We start from the raw sequence: 25,268 nt of genomic DNA, 5'->3' as shown, positions 1-25,268 counted from the left end.
AATCTTAGTGTACAACTAAGACTCACTGTTTATAACCTCAGTGTCAGCTCTTTACTAGCCTCTACATTAAAACATGTTCTACAGATAGTGACCAACAAAACCAAGGGGAAAAATACTGTCACAGGTGAACAGGTTCTCCCCCTAAACAACTCAGGATAGCTTATGTACAGCACCACCTGCATTGAGTTACAAGGGACACATGAATGCAGATCCCACCTCAAAAAATCAACAGTAAAAGCTGTAGAGAAGAACACTTCCTGAATTAAGTTTGCTGAACATGGTTCAGATTATTGAATACGTCTATAAGCTCAATGCTTTTTAGAAGCATTTACTGTATACCCTAATCCTACTTCTTGCAACACACAGTGTCACACAAGTAGTGAAAATGTTTTCCTATTCAAAAGGTGCTTGGACATTATTTTCAGGCAGCATTTTACCTTTATTTCAGTAAGTTCACACTAGGTATGTTTTAGAAGAAAGAAAATGCCAATAGCTTTTTTAAAAACAAAATTATAAAAATATAAAATTGAGACACTTCTCTAAATAAATTACTGTATTTTTATTTGTCTAACTCTATTCTAGATTGAAATCTATTGTTTTAAATAAGGGATAAAATGTTGCCCAAAATTCTAATTATAGTTACACATTTGTGTTTTAACTAGATCTACAAATCAAAATAGTTCTCAGTTAAAAAGATACAATTTGTATCAACAGTATAGGTACTTTCTGGTTCTTCGGGGGCCTTACTTTAAATTGCAGCAAGTGTATCAAAATGATCCTCAATTATATTGTAAATCAGTGAACTAACATTGAACAATGTTACTCTCTATGGAACCCTAAAACTATACGCAACTGCCTACATCATGTAAATACAGCCCTCTGTCAATGATTGCAAACCTTGTATAAAAAAAGTTTGAAGCAATAGTAAAACCCATGACTTAAAACCAGAAATATCCCTTACTAATACTAGAACAGACTATTTTAATCTGTTTCTACAGCTATACTATTTGTGGCAAGAATTAGGCCTCCATAATACAACAGGCCAAAAAACTAACTTCTGGAACATATACAGTATCTTACAAAAAGGTTTAAGTTATCATTTTCAGCTACAATACCATTACCATAGTGCAGTTAATAAATGTTGCATATCCTCAACACACACAACCTTCTCAGGCCAGCCTTGATAAATAGCAAGAAAATTGAACAGTATCTTAAATACAAAACTTGCATTGAGAATACTTAGATTCATTTAAAAAACAGGTAAATATTTTATGAAAAAGCATATTTTATCCAGTATACCTGTGCACAAATACAAATAATAAAAAAAGAGAGATGCATATAAAACAATTTCATGGAATCCTAAACTTTCAGTTCCATTTCTACTGACCAGAAGCACACAAGAGCTGGATAAGAACGTATCTGAACTGAAACATTCATGGCCTGATTTTAGGCAGTTCTGAGCAGCTGCAGCTTTTACTGGGTTCAAAGGGAGTTGCATATGCTCAGCATCTTTGCAAATCAGACCACCAGGCTTTGCCTTATCCAAAAAGTAATGGAAATGAGTTCCTTTACTTTTGATTGCATCTGCTCTTACTAAACCAACTGAATCAAATCATTAAAAACTATTCTTAAAAGAGCAATGAAAAGTGCCATACTGTAAATTACTAATATATCGTTACCCATTTCAACTTTAACTGGTAACTTAATATTTTATTTAAAAAATAAAGTCAGTGCCATAGTAAATCTTTGTTTTCTATAAATAAATGATTATAGCACAAAGAAGCCCACAAAATAAATAAATAATAAATTAATTGCTGTTAAAAGTTCAAATTAAGCTTGGCTTGAAAACGGTTTGCCAGGTCTATTAAAATTCTTTCAACTTTCTGCAGATTCTTTTAATGCCTTGCAGCTGAAGGACATACATCCAGTAAGTTAACAAAACATGTAACAAAAAGATAGAAAGTGCTGCATATAAACCCCGATGCACCAAAGATTATTACCGGAGACCACAGAGAACATACACACACATATATTAAACTTAGACTGGAAAGATTTCAGTCATGAACATAGCTTAAAACCATTTAAAAATGTCAAGTTAGAATGTAAAACAAACCTGTTACTTCCAATGCATGGGGCTAAACATACAGATTCCATGATACTGTATTTTCACATAAATGGATTACTATATAACCTCCTTGCTGAGAAGGAGATCACATATGCTATTGTAGCAAACCTCCCTCAGCATTAGAGCTGAACTGAAAACTACTAGACACCACAAAGATGCATCATCATCTTTCAATAACCTAGCTGGGATTTTTCCACTAAAATGGCTGCAGCAAGTTGCTGAGCATCTGTCATGTGAGGATTCCTTTTCATAACAATTCTCACAAGATCAGGAGGGAAGATGTTGCATAAGTTTATATAAACCTTCTCCCGTGTGTCCTGATACCTTGGAGGGTCTTGAGGGATTCCACAGTAAGGTATGCACCAAGTCTGGTCTTGCTGCTCAGGTAAACTTTGGAAGGCAAACTGCTCGTAACATGGCTGAGTGGGGTTACTAGGCAAGGAGTAAGTCTGACGATAGCCGTATGCATCAATCCCATAACTCTGCCTATCCCAACTTCCAAGCCCATCTTGGCTGGAATAAGGCTTTCTTTGTCTTAATGGAGAATTATCATATAAACGTGAGTCTGAAACGCTATCTATTCTTGTGGATACAAGTGCCCTCCCCAGATGCATGGTCTTTGAATGTTGCAAACTTTGAAGAGCAGAGTAATCATTAGGGCAACTAGAACGAGCACCAACTGTAGGATGCTGTAGATGTACAGACATGTATGGAGTAGGAGGTTTGTGATGATGCTTTGGTTCTTCATGACTGTAACTTTGCACTCTTGTTAAAGGATCATGGTAACTCTGCAGGAAGGGCTGTGAATTAAGGCGGCTATGTGGGTGCACGTGTTGGCACTTTAAGTTCTCTTCTAATTGTGGGTCAGGTGAACTCATGTAAGACCGATCATTGTAACCCACATAGGAATCGCTACTACCACAGCTCATACTACCTTCACTGCTACAATCAGAAGCTACAGAGCTAATCCTATAATCTGTGTCTAAGGAGAAACGCCTTTCAGGACTGCGTGGACCAGAGATACTTAGATTTGAATAAGCGTTCAGCATAGAGTAGTAGCCTACGTCCACAGGAGACTCACATTTTGGGTACTGGTCATAAGGCATTGGCGTCCCATGATTTTTGGTTGCCATCATAATTGGAGGATATTGTCCCTGTGGTCTTTGATCCTGAGGCGGGAAATGAACCCCGGATGGAAGGCCGTTGCTTAAAGGTGCAGTACTTTGGGGTTTTACAACTGAAGAATTCGGTATACTAACTAAAGAAGGAACAGACCTGGTTTCCAATTTATTTTTGGTGGGAAGCTTTTCCTCCAAGTCTTGGTAGACTTGAGTCCTTATACTAGGATCTGATTGCCTCTTTGGAGCAGCACGTTTGAGATCAGAAGTGCCATCAATCTTAGTGCTACAAGGAACACTGTTGCTTTTTACCAGTCCTCCTCCTTCACTTGCAGCTTTGGCAGCTGTGCTTCTAGACATGGCTCGAAGTTCATCAGCTACAGACCGCTGAGGTTGATTTCCTCTTTCTGGGTGGTAGTATTTGCATTTGTGTCCATAGGTACATTTCTTTCCTATTAGAAGTCATACAATTTGAGGTAAAAAAGAAAAAATTATTTAGCCATTTGAATTGGAAGCTCTCATTTTTTTAAAATTTGTGAGTTAACTGAAATGATTTTTAAACTGTCTGTGTGTGTGTGTGTTTCCGAAGTGAGGCTTTGAAACCGACTTTCTTGCTCTGTTGAAAAGATTGTGGTAATGTTCAAGAAGGTAAAGGACCTATATAGCACTAGCTTGAGACAGTGCAGACTGCCAATGTATCTCAGTTCTGTCCTGAAACATCCCTCCTACACACCCACTTTCTAATCCTCTGCTCTCCTAAACTGAGGATTATGTGGAGTCCAATCTTGCTTTCATCTGAGATCTATGGTTTTGAACTCCACCTTTCTTATCCCTCCAAAATGTAATTTTCTGCCTATTTCTAAGTAATATGCACAACCTTTACATTTTAAATTCATTTCATTTAATTTAAAGGAAAAGTCTTCCATGAAGTATCACCAATGAGCTGAACTAAACATTATGCATGTGTAATAATCAGTCTTCATGCATATAGACCTCATGGTTGTCAGTGTGATCAAACCAGTAACCCCTGGCACCAGAAGCATAAGCTGCTAATATTTGAGCTGAAGGAGTCATTTTTTAGCACGTAGGAAGATGTTCTTGAAGTGGGATTTTTTTTTAATTCCCCAGCCCCAGTTGTGCCTCAGTTTCCCCTATAATGTTGCATGGCTACCCAGTGGGTGGGGAGGGGGAGGAGAATGGGGGACGACACACACAACGACACTAAGTTTGCTCTCAGGGAAGGCTAAGAGACATTGGTATCTCTTGTGTGTCACCTCCCTGTCTGGGTGGAATGAAGAGAGTCATTAAAGAACTTGCTGAAACCAACCTAGATCAACAAGGGGTCTAGAGAGATGATGTAACACTCTCAGCAGCAAAGGTGAGTAGAGACCCCAGTTCAAGAACAAAGGACAGGAAGAAGTGAGGTGGAAGATAAGCATGAGCTCTGGAAGAAGTTTGGGAGCTCTCACTTGGGAACTAATTGAGGAGGTTGGACAGACACACACAGCCTGAAAACGGAGTTCACTACAGCTTGGCTGGGGCTCTGGGCTGCCCTAAGGATTTTCTGTGCTGTGTTCCAGTTGACTAGTAAATCTTACTGTTTTGAAAACACTGCTTGAGTGTCCTGTAAATGCTTGTTGAGGTGTTTTAATCCCCGAAGAGCATACAAGTTTCTGACAGCAGTCTGTCTCAGTTGGGCACACTGAGCAAAGCACATGGTGTGAAGGAGGAGTGCTGAAGTCCAGAGTTTCAGCCTAAGGAGGCGGTGAGGCTGTATGGCCTACCTTGAAAGAAGAGTGAGACCCCTGGGGGGGTCGGGCCCATCAAAGGGGTTCCTCCAAAGACTATTGTAAAGTTGGGGGCATAGCACCAATCCTGTGGATCCGCAACAGTGGGGTCATAATCACAGCCAAAAAGCTAATGTATTACATATTTCCACATTATACTAACTTGTCCTGAGTGTCTGAAGGCCAAGGAAGTTCAAGTTCCATCTGGGGTATCACTTTATAATGCACTGTGGCCATACACATTGACATTATGGTTCCCCAAATCAGATTAAAATCTCTTCTGCACCTTAGATGACCATGTCTACCTTGTCTTGCAGGAAGAGTACGTAATATACTGGCTTAGTCAATGTGAACATATCTCCTTGTAGTGGCTGGCCTCAGTAACTAACAGCCTGGTACTTATTGATGGCGAATGAGGTTATTTCTTTAGTTTAAGAGGTAGATACAAAAACTAACACGTTCTTTTCCAAGTTTCAGAGTAGCACCCATGTTAGTTTGTATCCGCAAAAAGAAAAGGAATACTTGTGGCACCTTAGAGACTAACAAATGTATTATAACATAAGCTTTCGTGAACTACAGCTCACTTCATCGGATCTTTTCCAACTGATAAAAGAATAAGATGTCAGCAGAAATCTTGGCTCCACTGAAATCCATGCTAAAACTCTCATTGACTTCAACAGAGTCAGGATTTCAGTCATTGTCAATATAAGACAGCTCTGTAAAAAAGTCTTACTTTTATTGGCACAGCTATAAAGAAAAAAAGCAGTTTGCCCTTTATACCTAACCTATGTGATACAGCATGGCCAGAGGGCCGCAGGAGAGTGTTAGAAGGGAGCCTTATTCCCTGTAGAGGGAAGAAAGTTTGCTATAAATTAATTAAAGCACCTGAAGCCAGTCACATGATAAAAACCTCCCTGCTTCAATCAGACAAGAGGAGGAGTTCAAGCAGAGTGGATTGGTGTTGGAGCAAAGCAGTTTGGAGGGAAGCAGAGGAGAGTTTGGAGAAGTGCTGCGATGGGCTAAGACCACCAAGACCCTAGGTAAAGGGACAACTGGTTTGTGCAGAGGGAGGGCAGGAAGCCCCACAAGCTGAAGGGCAGGAGAGGGAAGTAGCCCAGGGGAAGGAACCGCTAGTTCTAGTGGTTTACTGCTATCCCTAGAGCCCGGGTCCTTCCCTCTCCACTCCCCTCCTCTAGAACACTAGTGGGGCAGTTAATACCCCAGTTCAGGGGCAAGAAACGGTGACCTAAACCCCCCCACCCTCCAGAAGAGAAAGCGTGAGACCCATCATAGTAGTGCTGGCAATTTGTCACATGATACAATAAATCATGCATTTAAATCAAGTTACCATATGGACATGGTTGCTTCTTATGTTCCGGTACAATAGGTTTCTTCCTTAGAAAATTGTCAAGGCTTGGGCCATGACGGCCAAGAGGATCATCAGGAGGCATGAACCTATAACATACAACAAAAGCATAAAAGAACTGACCACCACATTTCATTTTCATGTTCCTGTTGCAACTAATTATAGCTGTGGACTACCTGTTACAATTTATCTGTCATACATTATGTCAGCTTTATTCTAAAGTAGTAAACATTTTCCAGGAAAAAGTTTAACAAAGAAAACCCACATTTTGCAACCAAGAGGAAGTTGTCAAATCAGGACTATTCAACAAATGATTTAGCTCCAAAGTGTAGTTTCGAAAGACTGCTTCTGCACTACAACATCTGCTTGTCAGGGAAAAAAAAATCCCACAATATACTTCCTGGCTGTCCTGCAAGTTGTTTTAAAATCTGCAGGACTATGCAGCATATCACAGCACTGCCCTATAGACAGAACTACAGGCTAAAAATTTTAAAACTGAGTGCCTACATCAATATTTAAGCACATAACAGAACTGGCCTGATTGTTCGAGGTGCTGAGCAACCCCTACACTTCCACTGGGGTCAACAGGAGCTGTAGGTGATATGCATATTTTAAATTTATGCCACTTCTATTTAGGTGGCTAAGGAGAGTTATTCCAGAACAGATTGTCCTGATTACCTCAAAGTGGCACCTTTATTCTGGAAAAAGAGTCTCCACTCATGGAGTTAATCAGTTAACTATTTTAAATTCACACCCTACCCTGTTCAGGATTAACCTTCATGTGTTGAAATGCCCTAATTTAAAAATTAAAGGGTTAAAATTTTTGTCTTAAACCTAAGAAAGGCCATACTGGGTCAGACCAAAGGTCCATCTAGCCCAGTATCCTGCATTCTGACAGTGGCCAATGCCAGATGCCCCAGAGGGAATGAACAGAACAGGTAATCAAGTGATCCATCCCCTGTTGCCCATTCCCAGCTTCTGCCAAACAGAGACCAGGGATACCATCCCTGCCCATCCTGGGTAATAGCCACTCATGGATCTATCCTCCATGAATTCATCTAGTTCTTTTTTGAACCCTGTTATAGTCTTGGCCTTCACAACATCCTCTGGCAAGGAGTTCCACAGGTTGACTGTGCATTGTGTAAAGAAATACTTCCTTTTGTTTGTTTTAAACCTGCTGCGTATTAATTTTGTTTGGTGGCCCCTAGTTCTTATGTTAAGAGGGAGTAAAAAACAGTTCCTTATTTACTTTCTCCACACCAGTCATGATTTTATAGACTTCAATCATAATCCCCCTTAGTCGTCTCTTTTCCAAGATGAAAAGTCCCAATCTTCTTAATCTCTCCTCATATGAAAGCTGTTCCATACCTCTAATAATTTTTGTTGTCCTTTTCTGAACCTTTTCCAATTCCAATATATCTTTTTTGAGATGGAACGACCACATCTGCACACAGTATTCAAGATGTGGGTGTACCATAGATTTATATAGAAGCAATAGGATATTTTTTGTCTTATTATGTATCCCTTTTTTAATGATCCCCAACATTGTTAGCTTTTTTGACTGCCACTGCACATTAAGTAGATGTTTTCAGAGAACTATCCACAATGTCTGCAAGATCTCTTTCTTCAGTGGTAACAGCTAATTTAGACCACACCATTTTATATGTATAGTTGGGATTGTTTTCCAATGTACATTACTTTGCATTTATCAACATTGAATTTCATCTGCCATTTTGTTGCCCAGTCACCCAGTTTTGTGAGATCCTTTTGTAACTCTTTGCAGTCTGCTTTGGGCATAACTATCTTGAGTGCATAAGAACGGTCATACTGGGTCATATCAAAAGTCTATCTAGCCCAGTATCCTGTCTTCGGATAGCGGCCGATGCCAGGTGCCCCAGAGGGAATGAACAGAACAGGTAATCATCAAGTGATACATCCCCTGTTGCCCATTCCCAGCTTCTGGCAAACAGAGGCTAGGGACACCATCCCTGCCCTTCCTAGCTAACAATTGATGGACCTATCCTCCATTAACTTATCTAGTTCTTTTTTGAACCTTAAGAATTTGTATAATCTGCAAATTTTGCCACCTCACTGTTTACCCCCTTTTCCAGATCATTTATGAATATGTTGAATAGGACTGGTCCCAGTATAGGCACCTGGGGGACAACACTGTTTACCTCTCCCCATTCTGAAACCTGACCATCTATTCCTACCCTTTGTTTCCTATCTTTTAGCCAGTCACCAATCCATGAGATTTTATCCCATGACAGCTTACTTTACTTAAGAGCCTTTGGTGAGGGACCTTGTCAAAGGCTTTCTGAAAATTTAAGTACACCATATTCACATGCTTATTGACCCCCTCAAAGAATTCTAGTAAATTGGGGAGGCACGGTTTCTTTTTACAAAAACCATGTTGACTCTTTCCCAACAAATTATGTTCATCTATGTGTCTGACAATTCTGTTCTTAACTATGGTTTCAACTAGTTTGCCCAGTTATGAAGTCAGGCTTGCCGGTCTTAGAAATGACTAAAGATTCTTTGTTGTTCACAGAACAGCCAAAGCAAAAACTACCACCTAGGTATTTTATACTATGGTATACACTCAATATACAAAGTATCTGAGCATCCTGGGAATTACATGGGTCCAGTAAGTAGTCTAATCCTTTTTCAATCTTTGGGTTCTTTCCAGGACAGGTGGGAGAGTTTAAATAAAACATTTTGATAGTGATTACCACCATTATGGAGCACATTGGCAAAAAGAAGGGTTTGAAGGTTCAGAAGATTAGGAGCAGAGCCTGGAACTATAACATACTTTTATTTTCTCATGTGTAGCTAATAATTTTGATAGAATCTAACATGTTAATGGAAGCCCTCGAAGTGCCCTTTTTGCCATTAGTTTTCTAACAAGTGGTATAAAATCAAGATTACTTACTTGTCATTGACAAATGAATACATCAACAATCGCTCATCTATGAACTTCTTCCATTCTGGCTTTTCATTAGCTAGATCCCTGTAGTTATCATTAGACACAATGATACCATCTGACTCAAAGGCCAGCTTCACTATGAATCTGTCATCATAGCATACCACCCTTCTCCCCTGCACACGACGGGATGGCGTAAACACCAGAATTTTCTCTTTTTCTAACTTGCGCAGGATTTCTTGATCTAGAAGTATTAAGAAAGAGTCAAAGATTTAATGTCTGAAGTGAAATCAGGAATTTGTTCGATCTTTGCAGATATTAGGGTTGAGGCAGAAGGTCAAAGTGTTTAGGGCCAAAATATGCCTAACCTTAAAATAGTTATAATCCAGTAGAAAGCATCTGATGTATATGATTTTAAACTAACGTTCAGCAATCAACCAACAATACGTTTGAAAAACTAAAATCATTCCACACCATTTTTATCAGATCAACAGAGAAGACTGTGTTTTGCACACCCTTTGCTAGCTCTGCAGCAGTTAACAGATACACTATTTCCCAAGTTTGGTTGTTAGAACAGTAAATATCCCAAACTGCTCTGATGTCATGAGGAGAGCTCCCAGGATGCAACGGAGCTCCCCACTCTGCCTGGTGCTGCATGACCATGTCCTATTGTATCCTGACTGTAATCAATGTGGTCCAATGACTGCATTCTTAAATAAAGATAGATCTCTTCATCCTCACTTGATACTCACTGAGATTAAGGCTCCGGGCAGCGTTTACCTGAAGCAGCGGCATGCTCTACCTCCAGCTCCGAAGCAGAGGCGTGTCCAGGCAGCTCTGCGTGCTGCCCCATCCGCAGGTGTCACCCCTGAAGCTCCCATTGGCTGCGGTTCCCGGCCAATGGGAGCTGCAGGGAAGCACTTAGGGCATGCAGATCCCCCTGGCTGCCCCTACGCTTAAAAGTGGGAGTGGGGACATGCTGCTGTTTCTGGGAACGGTGTGGAGCCACGGCATGCGCAGAACGGAGCAAGTTCCCAACCCTTCTCCCCAGCTGGAGTGCCGGAGCAGGGCAAGCCCCAGACCCCGCTCCTGCTCCCCAACAGGAGTTCAAGGGCCAGATTAAAACATCTGACAGGTCAGACATGGCCCATAGTTTACCCACCCCTGGCTTATAGTGATAAACTAAATATATTGAGCTCTTTGAGTCTAACAAAATAGTAGGTTGTTAAGGGGTGACTTGATTACAGTCTACAAGTACCTACACTACAAAAAAATAATTTATGGGCTCTTCAATCTAGTAGAGTAAGGTATAACATGATCTACTGGATGGAAGTTGAAGCTAGACAAATTCACACTGGAAATAAGGTGTACATTTTTAATGGCAAGAATAATTAATCATTAGAAAAGTTTACAAAGGATAGTAGTGGATTTTCTATCACTGACCATTTTTCATTTAAGATTAGAGGTTTTTCTAAAATATATGTTCTAGGAATTATCTGGAGGAAATTCTACGGCCTATGTTATACAAGAGGTCAGGCTAGATGCTCACAATGGTTCCTTCTGGCTTTGGACTCTATGATTATGGAGATTTAATTAATTTAAATTAATTAATTATTCAGAGACTTGTTGCAAAAGACAACTGTGAAGTGCCTCTGTTCTACAGAAGATGCAAGCATATGCTAGCAATAGACTTCAGTGCTTTCTCCACTTCTTACTTTTCCTCCCATTGCCAAGGTGCTGACAGACACAACTGGACAAGGTAAAAGAAAAGAACCTACTGACTTGGCCTCTTCCTCAAAACCCTCTATTGCAGGGCCCACTCCACCATCATCTACTACAGCCATAGCTTGGGATGAATTAAGTCTGAAGGTCAAAAGCTGTATCACTGATGTCCTTCCCAGATCTCCAACACAAGTAACTACTGACCAGCACAACTGAGCCTGCCCTTTATGACATGCTGATAGGAATATTTCCTCTGAGTTACAAATACCTTATTTTCTTATTATCTTCAATGCAGCCTATCATAAAAGTCACTTAGTACTTCAAAGAGACAGATCTTCCATGTAATGGTATGATGGGCTACAACAAATGTTCCCAGGTGGTAGCTCGTCCTTAATAATTCTAAAAGTTCTAAAAGTAGTTGAGCAAATAAAAGCTCAAATTCTGCAAAGATCACTCCAGTTTGGCAGTGAAGTCTGGTGCTCAAAATACTCTGCTACTTTTCTTTAGAAACTACGCTGACTATTCATTTGAACTTTCTTTCATTTTAGGTGGCATTTTTAGAAGCCATTTCTTCAACCAGAAGGCAAGGACAAATGGCAGCCTTTATTGAAGAGTTTGTTTCATTATCTTTTGCCTTGGACGAGTGGCCCTGAGAACTCTATTTAGCTTAACTTGAAAGAAAAATTCTAGCTTTCACATTGAATCAAGAAGTTTCCCTCCCTCTCTTCTGACATAATCCAAAATGTGATAAAGAGAAAGGATCCTGCCCTAGTGCAAGTCCTTCATTTTTACCTGGGAAGAACAAGCACATTCAGATCAAATTGTTTTCTTTTTCTATGTTTTGGAGCACCAATAAGGCAAAACAAAACACCAGTTTCTCAATGCAGTCATTCAGCTTTTCCTGAATTACACTTCCAAGAGGGGTTCCATTTGTTACCCAAAAAGAGATGGGATAGACTTCTTTCTGGTCACAAAAGGAAGTAGCTTCTGTAAGAGCCCCTTGTTCTTGTAAACAGATTTCTTTAATTTGAACTCCACTCAAAGTGGCCACTTAGAAGTCCATCTTCTCTAGAAGACATTATTGGGTGGACTTCAGTGCACTGGCTGACATGGTTTTCACTCAAGACTTTCTAAGACTGAATTTAGTAATCTAGTATATGAAAAATAACAGAGCAAGGGGGTATGCCTTTCTCCTTTCAAATGCAGCTCATTGGTATTACTGTTGCTCATCAGTATGTATTACTGAAACTACCTTACAACAAAAAAAAAACGACAAAAAAAAAAAACAAAGGCATTCTTCCCGATCATTAAAAGGAGTTTGTTTCTGAACAGCTACAATAATCTACATACTCACTACAATTCTTTCAAAAATTTTCATTTTTAATGATATACAGCAGATAGATAAAAAAACCCATAACCTTAGAGATTTAACTAGAAACTTTCAGGGAAAGCTCATCTGGCAAGCACACTAAACAATGGGATCTTACTGTGTACTGGCTATGCATTCCCTTGCCTTTTTCTTCCCCACCTGGAGTTCACTAAAAAGGTCTTAGACCAAAAATGTTTTACTGCATAAAAAAATTAATTTCAAATGGTTTGTTCAGCTAATGCTCACAATTAGCTCTCTCTTACTTTATACAAATGAAAACTTAAGACAATGATGTCAGAACAGAGTTTACCTGTGATAAGAGCATCAGGTCTTGACTGTTCTTTTCTCCATGCTGGCACAAACACTGTAACATCTTTGTGGCGTCTTTCCAAAAACCAGTCTACTGCCAATTTTATTCCTCTACAAGAAAATACTTCTTTGTTCCCATGGCTGAAACAGACATCACAGAAACACTTAATTTCCTGTTTTACAACCATTACTTTCCATGTGATCATGGATAAAGCAGAGCACAGCAAACACAGCTGATTAGTCTCAGTAATGTTATTAACTTAATCCAGGATTTCTATTGGCAAATTGGGGGTCAATCTGAATTCCCTCCCCAACACTGTCTCTTCCCCCTTCAAAGTGGCGGGGGTGGGAGGAGGTAGAGGAAGACAGAAGTAAAGAGCTGCTGTCAAGCCAAATGAATGTTTGTTATGCAAGCCATATATGGTATTTACAATGCACACATCTATTTAAAGGGAGAGACAGAATTCTTTATTTCAAATGTATATGGAAAGACAGGACACAAAGTTTAAAAAGATTTTATTTCTGTTTTACACAAGTTTCTTCTTCATTTGTACTGTTTTAAAGTACATTTCCAGTCCCCTAAAATATTGTACTGTTTACCTATACAGAGTCATTTTGAGGAAGTTTGGGAAATAATGCAGGGAGGGAGGAGGTGGCAGAACAGTGGCAGGAACAAGGGAAAAGGGAGTACAGGTTGAAAAAGTCTGTTTGGAGCGATGACATGGCTTTTGGTCTCCCTAGTTACACAGGCTCTGCCACTGGTTGTTGTAGAGTGAGCTGAAGAGCGAGCGTCTCAAGATTCCCAAGATGAAGTATTGGGCCACATCAAACCATGTCCCTACATTAGAGTTGCCAACCCTCTAGGATTGCCCTGGAGTCTCCAGGAATTAAAGATTAATCTTTAATTAAAGATTACGTCAAGTGATGAAACCACCAGGAATATGTCCAACACTTTGGCAACACAGGGACAGGGTGTAATCCATGCTAGTGTGTGTGGGTGTCAATGTAAAGAATTATGGCCACAATCAGACAAATACAAGAGATATCAGCAGAGACCTGATCTGGGACCTTCGACACCAAAAGAAAAAAAGCCCTATTTGATTTATTATTGCCAGGGCCAGTCCTTAGAGACAGGCAGGATCACACACTAAACCAATGTATTAGAGTCATTTTTGTGTATTTGAGTGTAATAATAATGCTCTTGTTGAGTCTCATGTATCCCCATTACAAAGTCAGAGGGGCGGATCCTCTAAATACCTCTTCCCTATTTTTAGAGCTTCATTAGTACTCGTTGAACTCTGGATTTAAGTCTGATTATGTAACTTGACGTCCCTTATAGCTTTGGGTACTGCAGTCTCTGAAACAATGCGCATACTGCCATTGTGACATGCACAATATGTCAGTATACCAGCTTTTTAAAAAAGAAATACTGTAGATTACACTTATTCTTGATTCTAATTGGCCGCAAGAGAATAATGTGGCTTGTTAAAGTTCTTTACAACTCCTCAGAAATAGTAAGATTAATATGCATAAAGGTGAAGGTACCATGGATTTAAAGACACACACAAAACAAAAAGCCAACAGTATGTCCAGTCATTCCACCTTCTACTGAGATGCAGTCAGATTTCACCTGTTCAGGATAGGTGGGCCTAGTCCATACTTGGATGGGAGACAAATGAGATTCCATGGCCTAGGACACAGAACACTGGACTGGGAATCAGGATTTAAGTGGCAGACCCAGGAATAGGACCCAGGTTTGCTGGGTAACTTTAGGCAAGTCACTTCCCCCGTTTCTGTGCCTCAGTTTCCCCCTCTGTAAAATGGGGATAATGATACTGACATCTTTAGTAAAGCATGATATAAGAGCTAGGCATCATCATGATGTATAGTCATTAAAGATCCTACAGCACTTTTCAAAAAGAGTTGTGTGTATGTTCCAGCAACCAGCTCAAATTCCTGGTAATAACTCCAAATGAGTTCTTTTTTTCAACTGGGTTAAGGTATTTTTCACTTCCTACAGTAAGCAGTTGTGTAATATTGTCATGCTGTGTTAAAGAGCTTTTACGTTTCACGTCAGAAATGGTTTCATTTCTCAGATTCACAGGATGAAATACTGGCCTCATTGAAGGCAATGGGAGTTTTGCTATTGATTTCAATGAGGCCAGGATTTCTCCCATAAATTTTAAGGCCAGAGACCATCCATTATGACTACCTTTGACTTCCTGAATAACATGCCATAGAATTTCTGTTGTGGATCAGTGTACTTAGTGTATTTGAGGATTTGAGGAAAACTGTCTATTTGTCCTTTACACTGTGGGTATGAATGACTCTCTTATTCATTTATCCCTCCAGTGTCTTTTTCCAATTGCATATACTCATTCAAGCAGTAGGTGGCATTTTAATTTTAAAAAATAGAAAAGCAGTAAGATAGTGATTTTTTTCTGAGCAAAAGCTCTCTGAAAGTGTTGCCTCTAGGCTAGCACTCTCACAAGCTCTTTAACTGTATGTGATGAGAACATTTTCACAATCTTCATAACTTTCTTAGCCCTCAGGCTAAAATTTAAATAGTGGCTACATATTTTAACTACAACACTAAACCTTCAAATTGTCAAAAATCATTGTGGTATACTTCTAAAAAGATGATCATGTATAATGCCATGGTATAATACATGTATAATTCAATGGTGCCACGCTGCAATATTCAGGTAGCCATGAAGGTCCCATAGTTTGGAAGTTATAGAAGAAATACACATATATTTTATAATTGCACTGGGCGTTCTAGTTGATGGCCGACAAACACTTCTATTGTAAAAAGGTTCTTACCTAACAGAAATTTGTCACACACAAACATTTTATTCAGAGATGATTTAAAAAAATCAAAACACAAACCACAAAATGTAAAGAGAACAAAATACTATCTGGAAACTCTTTCCTTCTCCATATTGACTCACTAATTTTTTTCCTTGTACATTGTGTAAGAAAAAGTAGCATATATATTGTATATACAATACAGAAATTGCTGTGCTAGATAAGACCAGTGACCTTCTATTCGAGTACCCCATTTCTGACAGTAGCTACTACCAGCTGAAGCAGGAGGGTTTCTATCCCTTCAAAAACTTTATTTACTATAACTACTCTGTGTAAACTTGTTTTTCCTGTATCAGATTTTTTTAATCCTGCTAATTTTTTTTTATCCACTATGGTAACTTGTGAGAATGAGTTTAACGGTCTAATTGATAAAAGAACATACATTTTTCACACAATGCACAGTTCTGATTTTGCCACATATCCATATATTTTAGTGAAGCTTGTATGGGGGAAGAAAACAGATTCTATATAGTATTTTTCAAAATCATTGTGGAAAAGAACTGCTCTACCATTTTAACATCTTAAATACACACACACAAATCTCACTATTGTTTGTAAAGCTGAAACCAGTTAGCACACCACATTGCACATTCGACATCTGAAAACAGGTATTTCTGTAAGAAAGATATGGTAGTATGTAAATAAATGTTTTTGGTAAGTTCACAGGAAGTTTAAATTCAATTGTTTTTCTTTAAATTTTTTTTTACTTCAGGTCACTTTCTGCTACATTTTAATTTTTGATGCACATTTATATTTTTACGAAGTATAAAAATCCATTTTTACTTAAAACAAAGGAGTTTGCTGTGTATGTTTTGGTGCATCAAAAACTTTTCCATAAAAGAAACACCCACTCTGGTATAATACAGGTCTTAAAAATATGGAGGAGGGGGGAAAAAAAACAAAACAAAACACCAACCACTTACTAATTTTGCTTTCTTCCCATTTGGAAAGGAAAAAATTTCCCCAAGAACATTCCTGGATTTGGCTCTCCCTTGTTTGATTCCTTCTGTGTGTATAAGCATTTTTCTAGCTCTCTGGGAACAGCATGTTAGGCTAGTGTCCTACAAATACTTACATTAAAAAAATAAAAATAAATAAAAGCATGATTACAGGCTAAATATCCCAAATAGCAAGGGGACCCACAGTAGTACCACACATGAAGGAGGCTTAGAGAACATTACTCTTTTTAGGATCAGAAAAGTTTCAGAGATGTTCTAGAATATGTTATGCTAGGTGCACCCACATGTCTGTCATAGAGCCCACTGGAGCATGTGATAACAGGCACATACAATTTTAAAATATATGTCAGTTCGTATTTTATTTTTAAACACCCTTTGGAATCTTTCTTTAAAAAAAATAAATCAAACTTTGCAAACTGTGACATATTTTAAAATGCCACTTACATAAGCTATCTCTATACTCCAGTGAGGGTTCTGTCACCACCATAGAGTATGCTGGGACATCTCTTGAAGCAAGAACCATCCATCTACAACTTGGAGAGTTCTAAAAGGATTTAAAGAGAAGGTTCACACATAACCTGCTATTAGTGAGATCCTATCCATGTGAACAGTTCTTTCTGGGAGAATAGTACTGCATATTCCTGGAAGTGGCCTCAAGATAGTGAAAAACAGCTGGGTACATAGGAACTGCCACATTAGGCCGATGGATAACTGTCATTGAAAGATAAATATCATGACTATGCAGCTACCTTAGCACAAATTCAGCAAGGACAGCCAAGCCACAGAGCTTGAGGAACTTTGCTGATGTTTGATAGAAATACGCACTTGGATTGTTAGATGGAAATTACATCTAGCTCAAATGAGCGAAGCCAAAACTTTTTGGTTAATGGCAGATCACCACAGTTATATGGAAACAAAGAAAATGTTATGCTGTTATATATTACTTTTTGCTCTGTTCAACCATGTTACTTGAGAGTCTAGCATCTGTCAAATGTGGTTCTTTTTGTTGATCTAACTTGTTTTGCTTTAGGATATAGAGAAGGTAATGCGAGTGAGAATATTTTAAAAAGCCAAAGCTCGGAACTGAAGGAAGAAAATATAGTGTCTAATAGCTCACTGAAATGTACTTTAAAAATAAAATTGTAAAAAATACCTCTCATCTACCCTCCATTCCTGCCCTCCCATTAACTTACATTTAAAAAACAAAGATAAATGATGTTTTTTTGTTTGTCCTTCTATTTATGCAATAAATGCTTAAAAATAAGACCCATCAAGTTACTTTAGAATAGAGCTGAGTGTAGCACTGTAAATAATTGATTTAAGGCACTGGATTAAGTCCTTGATTAAATCAGATTGAGGCTCTGTAAAAAATTATTTGAAAAGGTGTGCTACTGCAACTTTAAAAATAGCATTTATAATTTAGCTTATTAGATTGAAATTAATAATTGCCACTACTGGTGTATTTATTTTAATTTTACAAAACTGTTATAGAAAAAACACATAATATTGAACGTTAAGAACCTGATGTTGCAAACACTTAAGCAGGTGCATGACATTACTCACATTATCAGCTCCACTGCATTGTTAAGAATGTGCATATAAGCATTTGCTACATCAAAGCCTAAGTGTATATTTATTAAAAAATTCTGAGTGACAAAATTTTTATTTTCAAAAACAAAATAGTTTCAGAATTAACATTGAAAAGCTATGTAGACTTTTAATATCTTAACCAAGTTAATAACTTGGTTATATACATGCCAAATTTGTCAAAAGCAGGCGCCTAAAGTTAGGATCCTAAACCCAGACTGAGGCACCTACAGTGGTATTTTCACTAGCTCATGAATTACTTACGTCCCATTAACATCAAACTGCAAACTCTGATGGAAGAGTAGAGTTTGTCAAAGCATTTCAGCTTTCTTAATCTATGAAGTCCCCAAAGTTATCTTTTTCAGCACAGATGAGCATTTTAAGTGTGGAATTGCTTAACAGAAAAACATCTTTGTAAAATCTGAAATTCTATTATTAAAGAAACAAGCAAAAACATCCACTTAAGCAATTTCAGAGTATAAAATGGGACAAAAAAAAGTGTAGAACTAGCAACATGTAGATGAATTATCTCATTTTTTAAAAGTAACTCCCTGTGGCTAAGTACTTACTTGTCTTGTCTCCAGCGAACAGCGGAGCAGCTAACAGCAGGAGTTTGCCTGGGATCTGTCCAAGAGGAGGTCCGCAAAGTGCTGCGTTAGGGGGGCTGTGTTGGTGAGTATCTGAGTGTCTGTTGCGGGGACACTTGGTCAGTTTGACCAGGTGCTTGACTGTTTGAAAAGTGTGAATTGGGAGTGCTTTGTTCCAGGTGAGCCTTGAGTGGGCCTGACTGTTATAAAAAGCCAGTCAGCTGCAAACCACCTGAGCAACGAACAAACAGTGGAGAGGCTAACAGAGAGAGTTTGCCTGGGAGTTCGCCTGGGGAGAGCCCACTGAGGCTTTCATCTTGCAGGCTTCTCTGAGTAGTTACTACAACACATGAGGAAGCTCTTAGAAGGAAGGTAATATGGATGGTGAGCATTCAGCTGTTGTTACCTGCACAGGATGTGCCATGTTTGTCTTTCTTCCACAGTACAGAAGTGACTTTGTCTGTACAAAGTGCAAGCTGGTCTCCATATTGGAAGAGAAGGTTCAAGGTCTGGAGAAAAGTAACAACCCTGCATTGCATAAGAGAAACTCCAGATTTCCTGGACAGATGTCAGGATATGCTTCTACGGACATATTCTGAAGATTCAGAGCAAGCTGCATAGCAGGGACAGGAGGACGGTGAAGAAATTTGGCAGCATGTGACCTCCAGAAGAAGAAAGGGGAGCGTCCATGTACCAGCAATGCAGATACAGGTAAGCAACCTTTTTCATGTTCTCACCCCAGATACTAATGCGGAGAGTGGACTAGATGATCCATTTGAGGGAAGGGAGCAGAAGGAGACTCCGCCAATTAGAAGGCATGAGATGCCCTGTCCTAGGGATGGGGGTTCCACGACCACCACTCCCAAGAGAAGAAGGCGGGTGGTGGTGGTGGTCGGAGGACTCCCTCCTCATCTATCTGCTGCCCCGACTGGGAAAACCAAGAAGTCTGCTGCTTGCCAGGAGCTAGGATTCACGATGTAACGGAGAGACTGCCAAGACTCATCAAGCCCTCGGATTGCTACCCCTTCCTGCTTCTCCACGTGGGCACCAATGATACTGCCAAGAATGACCCGGATCACTGCAGACTACGTGGCTCTGGGAAGAAGGATAAAGGAGTTTGAGGCGCAAGTGGTGTTCTCGTCCATCCTCCCTGTGGAAGGAAAAGGCCTGGGTAGAGACCGTCAAATAAATGGCTATGCAGGTAGTGTTGGAGAGAAGGCTTTGGATTCTTTGACCATGGGATGGTGTTCCAAGAAAGAGGAGTGCTAGACAGAGACAGGCTCCACCTAACAAAGAGAGGGAAGAGCATCTTCGCAAGCAGGCTGGTTAACCTAGTGAGGAGGGCTTTAAACTAGGTTCACCAGGGGAAGGGGACCAAAGCCCTGACGTAAGTGGGGAAGTGGGATACCGGGAGGAAGCATGAGCAGGACAGTGCAAGAGGGGAGGGCTCCTGTCTCATACTGAGAAAGTAGGACTATCAGCGAGTTATCTTAAGTGCCTATGCACAAATGCAAGAAGCCTGGGAAACAAGCAGGGAGAACTGGAAATCCTGACCCAGTCAACGAATTATGATGTGATTGGAATAACAGAGACTTGGCAGGATAACTCATATGACTGGAGTACTGTCATGGATGACTATAAGTTGTTCAGGAAGGACAGGCAAGGCAGAAAAGGTGGGGGAGTTGCTTTGTATGTAAGAGAGCAGTATGACTGCTCTGAGCTCCAGTATGAAACTGCAGAAAACCCTGAGAGTCTCTGGATTAAGTTTAGAAGTGTGAGCAACAAGGGTGATGTCGTGGTGGGAGTCTGCTATAGACCACCAAACCAGGGGGATGAGGTGGACGAGGCTTTCTTCCGGCAACTCACAGAAGTTACTAGATCGCAGGCCCTGGTTCTCATGGGAGACTTCAATCACCCTGATATCTGCTGGGAGAGCAATACAGCGGTGCACAGACAATCCAGGAAGTTTTTGGAAAGGGTAGGGGACAATTTCCTGGTGCAAGTGCTGGAGGAACCAACTAGGGGCAGAGCTCTTCTTGACCTGCTGCTCACAAACTGGGAAGAATTAGTGAGGGAAGCAAAAGTGGATGGGAACCTGGGAGGCAGTAACCATGAGATGGTAGAGTTCAGGATCCTGACACAAGGAAGAAAGGAGAGCAGCAGAATACAGACCCTGGACTTCAGAAAAGCAGACTGACTCCCTCAGGGAACTGATGGGCAAGATCCCCTGGGAGAATAACATGACGGGGAAAGGAGTCCAGGAGAGCTGGCTGTATTTTAAAGAATCCTTATTGAGGTTACAGGAACAAACCATCCCGATGTGTAGAAAGAATAGTAAATATGGCAGGCGACCAGCTTGGCTTAACAGTGAAATCCTTGCTGATCTTAAACACAAAACAGAAGCTTACAAGAAGTGGAAGATTGGACAAATGATCAAGGAAGAGTATAAAAATATTGCTCGGGCATGCAGGAGTAAAATCAGGAAGGCCAAATCACACCTGGAGTTTCAGCTAGCGAGGGATGTTAAGAGTAACAGAGAAGGGTTTCTTCAGGTATGTTAGAAACAAGAAGAAAGTCAAGGAAAGTGTGGGCCCCTTACTGAATGAGGGAGGCAACCTAGTGACAGGATGTGGAAAAAGCTAATGTACTCAATGCTTTTTTTGCCTCTGTCTTCATGAACAAGGTCAGCTCTCAGACTACTACACTGGGCAGCACAGCGTGGGGAGGAGGTGACCAGCCCTCTGTGAAAAAAGAAGTGGTTCGGGACTATTTAGAAAAGCTGGATGAGCACAAGTCCATGGGGCCGGATGCGCTGCATCCGAGAGTGCTAAAGAAGTTGGCGGATGTGATTGCAGAGCCATTGGCCATTATCTTTGAAAACTTATGGCGACCTGGGGAGGTCCCGGATGACTGGAAAAAGGCTAATGTAGTGCCCATCTTTAAAGAAGGGAAGGAGGAGGATCCGGGGAACTACAGGCCAGTCAGCCTCACCTCAGTCCCCGGAAAAATCATGGAGCAGGTCCTCAAGGAATCAATTCTGAAGCACTTAGAGGACAGGAAAGTGATCAGAACATTCAGCATGGATTCACCAAAGGCAATCATGCCTGAGTAATCTAATTGCCTTCTATGACGAGATAACTGGTTCTGTGGATGAGGGGAAAGCATTGGATGTGTTATTCCTTGACTTTAGCAAAGCTTTTGACACGGTCTCCCACAGTATTCTTGCCAGCAAGTTGAAGTATGGGCTGGATGAATGGACTAGAAGGTGGCTAGAAAGCTGGCTAGATTGTCGGGCTCAATGGGAATGATCAATGGCTCCATGTCTAGTTGGCAGCTGGTATCAAACGGAGTGCCCCAAGGGTCGGTCCTGCAGCCGGTTTTGTTCAATATCTTCATTAATGATCTGTAGGATGGTGTGGACTGCACTCTCAGCAAGTTTGCCGATGACACTGAACTGGGAGGAGTGGTAGGTATGCTGGAGGGTAGGGATAGGATACAGAGGGCCCTAGACAAATTAGAGGATTGGGCCAAAAGAAATCTGATGAGGTTCAACAAGGACAAGTGCAGAGTCTTGCACTTAGGACGAAGAATTCCATGCACCGCTACAGACTGGGGACCGAATGGCTCGGCAGCAGTTCTGCAGAAAAGGACCTAGGGGTTACAGTGGACGAGAAGCTGGATATGAGTCAACAGTGTGCCCTTGTTGCCAAGGCCAATGGCATTTTGGGCTGTAAAAGTGGGGGCATTGCCAGCAGATCGAGGGACATGATCGTCCCCCTCTATTCGACATTGGTGAGGCCTCATCTGGAGTACTGTGTCCAGTTTTGGGCCCCACACTACAAGAAGGATGTGGAAAAATTGGAAAGAGTCCAGCGGAGGGCAACAAAAATGACTAGGGGACTGGAACACATGACTTATGAGGAGAGGCTGAGGGAACTGGGATTGTTTAGTCTGCAGAAGAGAAGAATGAGGGGGGATTTGATAGCTGCTTTCAACTACCTGAAAGGGGGTTCCAAAGAGGATGGCTCTAGACTGTTCTCAGTAGTAGCAGATGACCGAACAAGGAGTAATGGTCTCAAGTTGCAGTGGGGGAGGGTTAGGCTGGATATTAGGAAAAACTTTTTCACTAGGAGGGTGGTGAAGCACTGAAATGCATTACCTAGGGAGGTGGTGAAATCTCCTTCCTTTAAAGTTTTTAAGGTCAGACTTTACAAAGCCCTGGCTGGGATGATTTAGTTGGGGATTGGTCCTGCTTTGAGCAGGGGGTTGGACTAGATGACCTCCTGAGGTCCCTTCCAAACCTGATATTCTATGATTCTATGAATTGTGCTGCTTCTTTGGGCTCTGCAGAAGCACTACATGCAGTGTACAGGTCCTATGAAACAAGAATTCTTCATTATTTCTTGGTGATATACTGCAGAACACAGGCAGAGCTCTCTCCCTGGTCTTTAGGAGCTGAGAGAAGTATCTGAATGGAGGAGAGGGAAGAGAGAGCAGAAAAAGACCAATTTCTGCTGCCTCCTCCAACTTCTATGAAAAATGGGCCAGCTGCTCTCTCCTCCCCTCTAATCCTGCAACACAGTCCTGTTAAGGTGGAGAAGAGGATCCCCTAGAGCTGCCTCTCCATGAGGCTTGGGAGGAAAGGATGAAGAACCTCTGGAACAGCAAGAAGAACAAAGATGCACATTGGGCAAGGGGCAGATATGGGGTTGGGAGGTGCAGAATTGTTGTGTGGTTGGGTAGGCGGAGTTGTCGTGGGGCTGATTTATAATTCTTATAAATTGACAACACCCATTTTCACATGCATATTGGGATTGAGCAGAGAGTTAGAAAGTTGCCAGAAAACAGAAAAAAATCCCATTATTTAATTAAAAAATAAATCTCGTGAGTTAGGGCCAGACTCAATTTTTTAAACTTTTGCAGTTGGCAATATTGCAGTAGTATAATTTTTAGAAATAAATATTTAGAGTATAAACAACTATCATTAGATTAAACACATTTTGTTTTCAAGAGATAGGTCAAACGTTAGCCTCAATTATCTGTCAGTGCATTTATTAAAAAAAGGCAATTTAGGATTATTTAGACTTTTTGATATTGTGAGAAGTATGGAATGCCCATTTAAAAATTCAAATTGGAGTATCTCTGCAAGGAAGGATATAGAACAGAGATTGATTAAATGATGTAGGCACCATGGGGAGAGTGACGATCAACCAATTTGCAATTCATATTGTAAGAGAATATTGACACAGGTTTTAGTAGCATTATTCAGTAATGGAGAAAGTCTGTTTTATTCTGTGGGCAAAGTGTACTGATGTGTGTAATACAAAATATTACAAATAGTAATATTATCATCTACATGTAAACACCACCTCACAGTATGCAATATCAGTTTTATATAGCACTTTGAAAGGACCATGTGTATCATGGCTTAGATACAGCAGGCTTGAACCACAAGTGCCATAGAAGCCTTTTATTTACGATACAATCTTCTTCCATTTGAGGATTTTGGCACTTACAGTTAGTTTGTATAGATGTACAGCAGACCGAGAAGGCAGCAACAATCTCAAAGGAATTTAAAATATCCATTCTTGGTAGCTGCCGGACTTGCTTTTTACAAGTTTTACAATTTACACAAAAAGAAAAATCGAACCTGCAAGAATATTCCAATGACAGTTTCCCATGTGTTGGTGTAAGAGAGAAGTTAACCATAAGCAGTTACACCCAAGTAACTAAAATCAATGGCAATATGAAAGCTGAGAGAATTAAAAAAAACTGGAGGTGGCCCAGTAAATCTTCTATGAGCATTCATTAGGTAGTACTAAACTATAAACCACCAAATCACCAGACACCAGCCTCTCTGCCAAAGGAAAAGTTTTAATAAACCAATTCACTACTTCGGCCAATATCTGAAGATAATACAAGAGGACCTGTAATATAAGAGGACCAACTCATCCACTGCCTTCAGTTTAAAGGACAAACTACCGGAGAAGCCATGCCAAAATATCACTTAGATGTACTGAAGGCAGCAACATTATTTAAACCATCAAGGTCTCCCCATGTCTCTAGTGATTTGTTAGTCCAGAACCTACCCACAGTGTATTTTCCCTAATACACCTATTAGATCTCTCAGCTCAATTAGTACTTTCTACTTAGGTTCTATTCTGTTCCACCATCGTAGCAGCTGAATGCTATCATATTGAGTGACTACCTCGTGCCTGTGGACACAAGAGCACAGAAATAAAACTACAGACCAGACCATTCCTGGAGAAGTGTATGTGTGTGCGGGGGGTTATGCAAGATGAGAAAGAGGATGCCTCCCCAGATCTTTCATTCCCAATCAGGAATTATGCACAATATTTTTCAGGAATACAGTCATTGTTTCCTGCTAGCTATTCAAAAATAGGCAAGAAGTATCATGGCTCCTTAGCATCAATCAACAAGGTGTAATGACAAGTGGGGAAAGCATGTATTGCAATGACAGTTGAACAGCCAGTTAAGCATATGCAGATACTCACCACTCATTCATGCACATCACATCACTGAAACAT

General features: G+C 40.4%; 1 protein-coding gene across 1 annotated transcript in view; it reads right to left on the bottom strand.

The window, feature by feature from the left end:
- Positions 1-1,736: 1,736 nt before the first annotated feature.
- The window catches only part of ZC3H12C (zinc finger CCCH-type containing 12C), a 30,448-nt gene continuing 6,916 nt past the window's right edge, over positions 1,737-25,268 (bottom strand). The window contains exons 3-6 of the mRNA XM_073339163.1: positions 12,721-12,860; positions 9,329-9,563; positions 6,379-6,485; positions 1,737-3,695 (exon numbers count right to left, since the gene is read on the bottom strand). Coding sequence (XP_073195264.1) covers positions 2,296-3,695; positions 6,379-6,485; positions 9,329-9,563; positions 12,721-12,860 — 1,882 coding nt within the window. The 3' untranslated portion in view covers positions 1,737-2,295. The remainder of the gene's footprint in view (positions 3,696-6,378; positions 6,486-9,328; positions 9,564-12,720; positions 12,861-25,268) is intronic.

Source organism: Lepidochelys kempii, chromosome 1 (genome assembly GCF_965140265.1).
Source record: "Lepidochelys kempii isolate rLepKem1 chromosome 1, rLepKem1.hap2, whole genome shotgun sequence".
In the NCBI taxonomy this organism is placed as follows: domain Eukaryota; kingdom Metazoa; phylum Chordata; order Testudines; family Cheloniidae; genus Lepidochelys; species Lepidochelys kempii.
Note: the sequence above shows the minus strand (reverse complement) of the source record. Positions and strands in the feature narration are given on the sequence as shown.